This window comes from Aedes albopictus, chromosome 1 (assembly GCF_035046485.1).
Source record: "Aedes albopictus strain Foshan chromosome 1, AalbF5, whole genome shotgun sequence".
NCBI classification, from domain to species: Eukaryota; Metazoa; Arthropoda; class Insecta; order Diptera; family Culicidae; genus Aedes; species Aedes albopictus.
The window spans coordinates 148,519,208-148,528,404 of record NC_085136.1 but is presented as its reverse complement, the minus strand read 5'-3'; the positions used below and the strand labels follow the sequence as shown (position 1 = coordinate 148,528,404).

The 9,197-nt window shown below is 45.1% G+C and overlaps 2 protein-coding genes across 4 annotated transcripts in view; one reads left to right on the top strand and one right to left on the bottom strand.

Moving 5' to 3' along the window:
• Positions 1-475: 475 nt before the first annotated feature.
• Positions 476-9,197, top strand: part of LOC109425263 (segmentation protein Runt) — a 180,863-nt gene continuing 172,141 nt past the window's right edge. Inside the window, exon 1 of the mRNA XM_029861751.2 lies at positions 476-828. Coding sequence (XP_029717611.2) covers positions 598-828 — 231 coding nt within the window. The 5' untranslated portion in view covers positions 476-597. The remainder of the gene's footprint in view (positions 829-9,197) is intronic.
• LOC115267247 (uncharacterized) lies at positions 4,784-6,699 on the bottom strand. Of its 3 annotated transcripts, XM_062845571.1 has the most exons (3): positions 5,030-6,699; positions 4,898-4,965; positions 4,784-4,833 (listed from the first exon to the last, which is right to left on the bottom strand). In XM_062845571.1, the coding sequence occupies exon 1, from the start codon at positions 6,618-6,620 to the stop codon at positions 5,175-5,177; it is 1,446 nt and encodes a 481-aa protein (XP_062701555.1). In that variant the 5' UTR covers positions 6,621-6,699; the 3' UTR covers positions 4,784-4,833; positions 4,898-4,965; positions 5,030-5,174. The 3 variants fall into 3 exon arrangements, with proteins under 3 accessions (XP_062701555.1, XP_062701554.1, XP_062701556.1); XM_062845570.1 differs by having other exon boundaries at positions 4,898-6,699; XM_062845572.1 differs by having other exon boundaries at positions 4,824-4,965.

Here is a 9,197-nt window from a genome sequence, read left to right as displayed (position 1 = left end):
GCTGGAAAAATATTCTGGATCCTTTTTGTTGTTTTAGATGCTAGTCCTTCTTAGATGTTCTCCACCAAAATACATCGAGAGATCATCAGACCACTGTTCGTATTTTTCTGAATAATTCGAAGAGAAAATCGATAAGGAGAAATCGATCATTGTTGATACGTCTGTATATACTAAAGGAGAGAAACGTACGACTCGTACTGAAAAAATCAACTTTTTGCAACTCCGCACATAAGTAAGTAGTATGAACCTCGTTGCAAAAATCGATTTTTCAGCACTTTTTATGTTCGGCAGGCCTCGTAGGATTAATGTGCGACTCGTGCTGAAAAATATCAATATTTTGTAACTCGTTGAACTATTCCTCTGTATGCAGAAAGTACTTAGGTGGCAATTTTTGTTGGTGTTGGGAGTGTATTACGGGACCAAATCCGCAATAAGTACATTTTTTGTTAATTTATTAATCCAAGCTATCCGTGATTTGCCTCAATAATCTTTAGGATAATAGAATGAAGAAACTGTGAGAAAAATTGCTCCGAGTGTTACCGAGATATCAAATGAATATTAATTGCACGTAGTGAAAACAATCCGGAACAAAAAAAAATGCACTTGGCCACACCTGAAGTGACCTCCACCACCAATCCGACATCGATGGAGCTCAATGGGAACAGTGGTGGCGGAATAAACACAGACAGTGTCAATACGACCAACGGAACCACCGATGGCACCTCAAAGCATCAACCACTAACGGCGGAAACTTTGGCGGAGCGAACCATTGAAGGTCTGCTGGCGGACCATCCCGGAGAGCTAATCCGCACCGGATCACCACATGTGGTAAGATCAGTTTTGGTTACGTAGTTGTTGTTGTTGTTGTCATTGTAAAACCCTCGACCCTCCTAGCCTAGCCAGCCACACGGTTTGATGAAACTGTTGAGGCATATTTGTGGAACCAAATAAATTATTTCGACCAAAATGATACCCGGATTCGCATACTCGTAGGTCCTCCCGATATAGGGCCAATATACATGTGTACAGTTACCAGTCCCTCGAATGGGACTGCGGTGGCGGCGGCCTCTTTCTCCGTTTCTGGTTATCCTTTACAATCAATTTTCGGTTGCGGTATAATCAACCAAAAACGTTCTCGGTTTTGCGTCTCTGGGTGTTTGGGAGTTTGACTATTAAAATTGTACGAGCCCCGCAGAGCCTCTCGAGGAAGCCAGTGCCATTGGCCTGGCATTGGTATGAAGCTGGCGGGCAGGAATGTGTGAATGTTTGCACCAAAATCTGCCTCTTCGTGGCCCACCACGAATGCGGACACTTGGTGGAGAGGCGGTGGAAAATCAATAAAATATTTCATCGCTGGGTGTCCTTTCGGTCGCCGCCATTATGGTTCTGCCGGATCCAAGTCGGTCGGTCGGCACTCGTACCCTCCTCTCTCTCTGGAGTGCCACATCTTGTGGAGTTATAAAATTTTGGTAGTCTGGCGACGCGTCGGTGTGCTGTTTGCTATTGGTTGCAGCGTGCTGGTGTGCGTCGGTTGGAACCAAACCACACTACTGTCTTGCACTGTTTGGTTTGAGTTTTTACGGCCCCCGAACAGTTGGACTGTGTGTAGCCGAGGAACCGAGCGATGGTCTCGTTTGCGAAAACAACGGTAGATGTGGGTTGGAGTCAGAAGTCAGAATAATTAAAAACTTAAACGACACTGCTAGGCAGACGGAGAAAATGCCACGTCTTATACCAGGCATTATTACTTGGCGAGAAGGAAAGTGTTGAACCTTCATCAGTAATATTTGTCTTTCATAATTGTTTGCTAGACTCACAGTGTAACAGACAGAATCTATTTCAAGGCACTGATAGAGAAACGGATATACTATATCATAGAATTCAACGTAAAGAAGTTGGAAATCAATTAACTATGCAAGAAATGATAACTGCGCTTGCATTATGAGTATTCAAATGAATTGTCTAAAAGAAATTATACAGCTGTAAATACATTTTGTATCAGAGTCTAGCTTGGGAATAAAGAAGCGGCCGAACCTCTTTAGTGATAGCTTTATTACTTACTTTCAGTTCTGAGCACCCATGTTGGTGCAGAGCGCCGAATTGAAAGATCTCCATCCTGGGCGATTGCGTGTTCTCCACTAATACACACCAGTGGCTGAATTCCGGCGCACAATTTCTTCGAAGAGAAGAAATTTTCTTCCATTGCTCACCAGCAAGAAAATTTTCTTTTCTTTTAAGAAAAAGTGCGCCGGAATTCGCCTACAGGTTTCACTGGCGTATTTCAGCACAGATTTCACGTTCGAGTGAGAAATTCGGATTTTGGTGCGTCGGCTGATTTGGTTGTTTTTCCATACATTTCTCAAACTCGCAAAAGCAGCGCTCGCCTTCTTGGTCCATGCCAAGGTCCGTGCACCTATGTCGATCTTTGTGCCACCATCGGCCGCCGTTTGGCTACTTAGATATTAGAAGCGTTCAACATTCTCCACTGCTTGCCCAGCTACCGTAAAGCCGGAAGGGTTGACCGTGTTTACATCCAACGATTTGGTCTTGTTGACGTTGATGGTAAGACCTGCCGCCGAGGAGCGATTGGCAAGATCATCGAGCTTGCTCTGCATATCAGAGCGCCGTTGAGCAAGGAGAGCAACGTCATCAGCCAAATTCGAAGTAATTTAGGTGCTCCATGGTAATGGGCTGCCAAAGCAATCCACGATTTGGTTCACGATTCGCACCTACCAGAATCTCGTCGATTACGATGAGGAACAGTAGCGGTGATAGTAAGGAGTGTATCGTAAAGTAGTTGAAAATGTTTAAAATAGCCTCAAAAATAGTTTAATACAACTTTTAAGTAATTTTATTTTTGGGGATACTGTATAAATCCTTGAAAAAAGAAATGACTTTTATGATTTTCTAAAAATGTTCTTTTAACTGGGTTTTTAACCTAGATTACTGAACGCATGTTTTTAAATTTTTGCACACCTTCTAAAAAATTGAAATTGCGAAAAAAGCTCGATAATGTTCGAAAATTGTTAACTTTTTTGTGCAAATATAATAAGCTAAAGAATCCTCATGATATAGGCAATTATTTTTTACAAGAAAAATCTCCACTGCATTTAAGCGCAATTCTTAAAAATGAAAAAAGGCCATTTTTGAGGAACCCCCTTTTTCTATGCTCCTCAAAATCATGTTTACGCAAATAAAAAATACATAAAATGAAATATTCGCATTTTTTTAAATAGGGTATGTTTTTGCCTTTCTCGTGCACCAAGGTGTACCGAAAGGCTATATGTTCACTCCAAAAACGAAAATTTGATAGAGCCTCCGGAGGGGTCAAGTCTTATATACCAATCGACTCAGCTCGACGAATTGAGGTGATGTCTGTGTGTGTGTATGTGTGTGTGTGTGTATGTGTGTGTGTGTGTATGTGTGTGTACAAAAAAAACTCACATCACTTTCTGGCAGTAAACCTCAACCGATTTTAATGACCGACGGTTCATTCGACGCGGAATCTGGTCCCATTGTTTCCTATTGAAAATGGTTCAGATCGGTCCAGCCGTTCCGGAGTTATGGCCATTTAGGTGTTTCGGACCGGTATCCCAGGAAGGGGCCAGATATGAAAACGCTACAAACCCATCCATGCGGCACATTAAACTACGGCATTTTCGATAACTTTATGAATGGTAATCAGAAAAATAGTCTCAGACCATATCTGAACCGGTAGTGTCCCGGAACCGGTTCCGGGTGTGCCGCCGGAAGTGACCAAACATAAAAGTGAACTAAACCCATGCATGCGACATATCAAACCGCGGCTTTTTCGATAACGTGATGAACAGTAAGCAGGAAAATCTTCTCAGACCATATCGGAACCGGTAGTGTTCCGGAACCGGTTGCAAATGTCCCGCCGGAAGTGGACAAGTATTAAAGTTAACCAAACCCATGCATGCAACATATCAAATAGTGGCTTTTTTAATATCCTGATGAACAGTAAGCAGGATAATATTCTCAGACCATATCTGAACCGGTTGTGTCCCGGAACCGGTTCCGGGTGTCCTGTCGGAAGTGGCCAACCATAAAATTGAACTAAAACCATGCATGCGACATATCAAACCGCAGCTTTTTCGATAACCTGATGAACAGTAAGCAGGAAAGTATTCTCAGACCATATCGGAACCGATTCCACATGTACCGCCGGAGGTGCAAAGTATAAAAGTTAATTAAACCCATGCAAGCGACATATCAAATAGTGGCTTTTTTGATATCCTGATGAGCAGTAAGCAGGAAAATATTTTCAGAACACATCTGAATCGGTTGTGATCTGGAACTGGTTCCGGGTGTCCCGCCGGAAATGGCCAAATATAAAAGGAACCAAACTTATGCAAGCGACACATCAAATCACGGATTTTTAGGCATCTTGATTTGATAAAAAAAAAGTTTCCGGCCATATTGGGGACAACCGGTAGTGTTCCGCAACCGAATATGGTTGCCCCATCGGAAATGGTCAAATGTAAAGGAGAACCAAACCCATAAATTCGACACATTATATGACTTTTTAGGTAAGCTGATGAACGGTTAACAAAAAAATAGGGTAAACAGGTATAATATACCCCCCTTAAGCAGAAATGGCAATATATCTAAAACTGGCGCCTTATTCCATCTATTGTCCACTGCAAATCGTTGTTCCTAAAGTCAGTGAAATGTTGCATGCGAACTTTGTCTTTGGAGGGGCGGAAGCTTTGAAACGTTTTTCGAAAACGTTCCAAAATCTGCCTTTTCAAAACAAACGGGGTGTTCGGGAACGAAATGAAAATCACGGATCTTTTCAGCGATTGCTTTAAGCTGCAATTAGAGTATATATTTAGTTTATAGATTCATTGAGGTTTGTACTACAAAAGGGGCTTACACATTCAGTGACTCATTAGTTTTTTTTTATTCCTCGAACAACAGAGGTTAGAAGCTGCACTTTGCTTGCTGTTGGGATGATAATTAACTATGTTTATTAGACTATCTCCGAATAACTAACCACAATTCTCACCTCAATCAAATTTAGGCACTCAAATAAACAAATTCAATAGAATAGTAGAAAATATAAGAAATTTAGGAAAATTAATTGGTTTGTAGTTTCACATGTAGCATATCTGTTTTCACTCTGCTTTAGTTCTGACGTTTGCGCAGACGTGTCATGGTGAAGGTCGCTGTCCGTCACCGAAGACGTCAACAGTGGTCACGGAAGGGCTGCCAGTGCTAACATTCCCCTCCCCGTAAAGGTGGGTACCAGACACAGCTTTAGCATCCGACTGCACTTTCAAAATGGCCAACTTGGCCGCAGGCCTCCGAAACACTCCGTCTGAGGTTTGAACTACTGCCTGCCTTATCCTTCCGTCGCGTCCTGGGTTGATCTCCAGCACTTTCCCTCGTATCCATCCATTCCGTTTCGTCTCGTCGATCACCACGACCAAATCTCCGGTTTGGAGTGGCTTTGATTCGCCAAACCATTTGGTTCTTTTCGTCAACGTGGGTAAATATTCCCTGATCCAGCGGCGCCAAAAATGGTCAAGGTTGTGCTGAATCAAATTCCACATGTGACGGTTTGTTCTTGGAGTATCTTCCATCCTGGTCGTTGGTTGTTTTACCCCGTTAGAAGACCCCAGCAAGAAATGGTTGGGGCTAAGGGCTTCCTGCTCTGCTGAATCTAGAGGCAGATAGGTTAACGGCCGTGTGTTGACGATGGCCTCCGCTTCCACCGCCGTAGTATGTAACGCGTCGTCGTCCAGTTTACGTTCTTGCGGAAGGCTTTTCATGGGAACTTTGATTGATCGAACTAAGCGTTCCCATGAACCCCCCATGTGGGGAGCATGAGGTAGAATGAACACCCATTTGGTATGAGTGTTGGTGAATGTGATAGCGACGTCCTCATAGATGCGAGCAACCTGGTCCTTCAAAACACGTTGAGCTCCTACAAAATTCCGCCCGTTGTCGGAGTAAATCTCGATTGGAGCTCCCCTCCGAGCGATGAATCTCCTAATGCACGCTATGCAGCTATGGGTGGAAAGATCGAAGGCAACTTCCACGTGCACAGCCCGAATCGTAAGGCACGTGAAAAGTGCAATCCACCTTTTTGCGTTGGCCCTACCTATCTTAACAGTAATTGGACCAAAATAATCCAACCCAACGTAACTGAATGGGCGGACGAAAGGAGAAAGTCTCGCTATTGGTAACGGTCCCATTCTAGGTGCGCAAGGTTTAGCTTTCTTAATTTTGCAAACCTGGCAACGATTTGCAACAGTTTTCACAATCACACGCAGCCGTGGAATGTAAAAACGCTGCCGCAGCTCATTCACGATCGTCTCAGAGTTAGCGTGAAGATACTTACGGTGATAGTCGTCTACAATCAAGAATGTTACACGATGGTGTCTGGGTAGAATGATAGGCCATTTCATGTCCACTGGTACTACTTGTAATGAACCTATGCGGCCGTCCACGCGGAGTATTCCATGCTCATCCAGTACCGGAGTTAGTTTGAAAAGAATGCTGTCTTTCTCCAGTGACATTCGTTCGTCGACGGACAACTCTTCGTTCTTCCTGATAATGGCCAACTCGTCCGCATATGCTTCCAATTGCACCATTCTCCATAACAATATTTCAGCGTCCTGCAGTTCTGGTTGTGTCAGTCTCTTGGCTGTATAATGCCCTTCAATGCGTCTCCTGCACGTGCTACTGTCCGTAACAAACGATCCCACTTGGAAAACCGTTCGAATTGTAATAGCGGCATCGTGAGTATTTGATGAACATAGCACGGTCGTATTTCCTCTTCGGTGGTAGTGATCCTCTGGTCCGGCTGAGGCCAAGACTGTTCATTTTGGTACAAAAAATCAGGTCCTTGGTACCAGCGGCTGTGAACGTCGAAGCAGGGTCCTCTGCCCCACTTGGTAGCTTCGTCGGCGACATTGAGTTTACTCGGCACCCATCTCCATTCGCTCGTGGTTGTCGATGATAGTATTTCGCCAATCCTGCATGCGACAAACTGTCGATAACGTCGGTGTTCCGATCCGATCCAAGCGAGAGTGGTTCGCGAATCAGACCAGAAGATTCTTCGTTTGATCGGTATCGAATGGCCTTCAGAAATGAAGGCTGCTAGTCTGCTTCCTAATACCGCCGCCATCAATTCCAGTCGCGGGACAGTGACGTGGTGTATCGGTGCAACCTTTGTTTTTGCTGCTACTAACGTGCAAAGAACGCTCTTGTCGGGAGCCTCTACACGGAAATATCCAACCGCCGAGTACGCGTCTTCACTTGCGTCAACAAATATGTGGAGTTGGAGTGCCGAGTACATGTTGGCGTTAGCGTGCTGGAAGTAGCAACGTGGCACTTGGAGGTCCTCGATCTTGCTAAATAGAGCGATCCATTTCTTCCAACGGTCGTAGATGTGGTCGTCAACACGCTCGTCCCATTGAATTTTCGTTTTCCATACCTCCTGCATCATTATTTTGCCATGCACCAAGAACGATGCTAGCAGGCCTAGCGGGTCAAAGAGACTCATGATGCACTTCAACATCTGTCGTTTTGTTGGCCTAACTTCGCAGTCGACTAGTTGCACGATTTCTCTACGGAATGTCGTTGAAAATCGCAATTCGTCCGCTGCCGATTGCCAGAGCATTCCCAAAACACGCTCCGTATTGCCGTTTCCCTTCGAAATTAGCTCCTTCGTCCCGTTCGCTGGTTCTCCGCCCAAATGTTCCACGACAGCTTGACTATTTGATACCCAATTTCGGATCTCAAATCCTCCTTTGGAATGCACCACCTTCACGCCTTCGGCGACTTCTTTGGCTTCATCGATGGTCTCGTAGCTCCCAAGGTAATCGTCCACGTAATGGCACTTTACTATATCTTCCGATGCCTTGGGAAATCGTGATGCATGCTCTTGCGCATTTTTGTTTTTAACAAATTGCGCGGATGACGGTGAGCACGCGGCACCAAAAATGGCGACGTCCATCGCAAAGATTTGCGGAGTTTGTTCGGGGTTGTCGCGCCACAAGAAACGCTGCGAATGCCGATCGGACTCAATGATACCGACCTGGTGAAACATCTCTTTGATGTCACCAGAGACGGCCACCGGAAATTGTCGGAAACGGAACAGGACATGGGGTAATGGAGTTAACAAATCCGGTCCTGGCAGTAGGAGACTGTTCAGCGAAATACCGGCCACTTTCGCTGCCGCATCCCATACGAGGCGGACTTTTCCGGGCTTATTGGGATTTGTCACAGCGCTGATAGGCAGATACCATACCCGCTTAGGATCCGCTGCAAGTAGTTCTGCCTGCGTTAGTCGATGAGCGTAACCCTTGTCCTGATATTCACGGATCTGCCGATGGAGATTCTCCTTCAAAGCTGCATCCCGTGTCATCCTTCGCTCCAAACATTGAAGACGCTGTTAAGCCATGTGGAAACTGTCTGGTAGATCAATTTCATCGTACCGCCAAATCAAACCAGTTTGGAATCGGTTTCCAACCCTTGTCGTCGTCTCTTCAAGAATCCTTTGGGCTCGTTTGTTATCCTCGGACACCAGTGGTTCAATCGGAGCAACTCCAGTGTAATCCGCATTGAAGTACTCCTTCATCATCGATTCAAGCTTCCGGTTGGTATCGCATTCGCAGATATGAAGGCTGACGTGTTCGGGTTTACATCCATAATCGAGACTTCCATAAACGCACCAACCCAAACGTGTTTTGGTTGCAATTGGTCCCCGATTGCCTTCCCTTGTCTCTAGCGGTACAACAAGCTTCAGGTTTCGGAGTCCAACCAAAATTTGTGGTACAGCATCCTCATAACTATCAACTGAAAGTTCAGCCAAGTGTCGAAAGCTTTTTTGCAGTTCTCCAAAACGTAAAGTCTGGTGGGGCAGATTGAGGACTTCAACGGACCTGACATTCGCAAGTTGATATCTTTTCTGTTGACCAATTCCGGAAATGTCCAGAGAAACCAGTTGCGATTTCGATTCCAGCCGGGACATGTTTGCCGTCCACGTGAGGCACAGTGGAGCATTTTGTCCTTCAATCCCCAGTTGTCCGATAAGGTCGTGCTCGATGAGTGTCGCTGAGGATCCCTCGTCGAGAAAGGCGAAAACTGTTATCGATTTGGAAGGTCCGTGTAGTACCACAGGTATAATTCTGAACAACACGGATTGTCCACAGTGGTGATGAGCG

Excerpts from the sequence above, each read along its gene's own strand:
- LOC115267247 (XM_062845570.1), bottom strand. The coding sequence starts at position 6,620 with ATGGTGCAATTGGAAGCATATGCGGACGAGTTGGCCATTATCAGGAAG.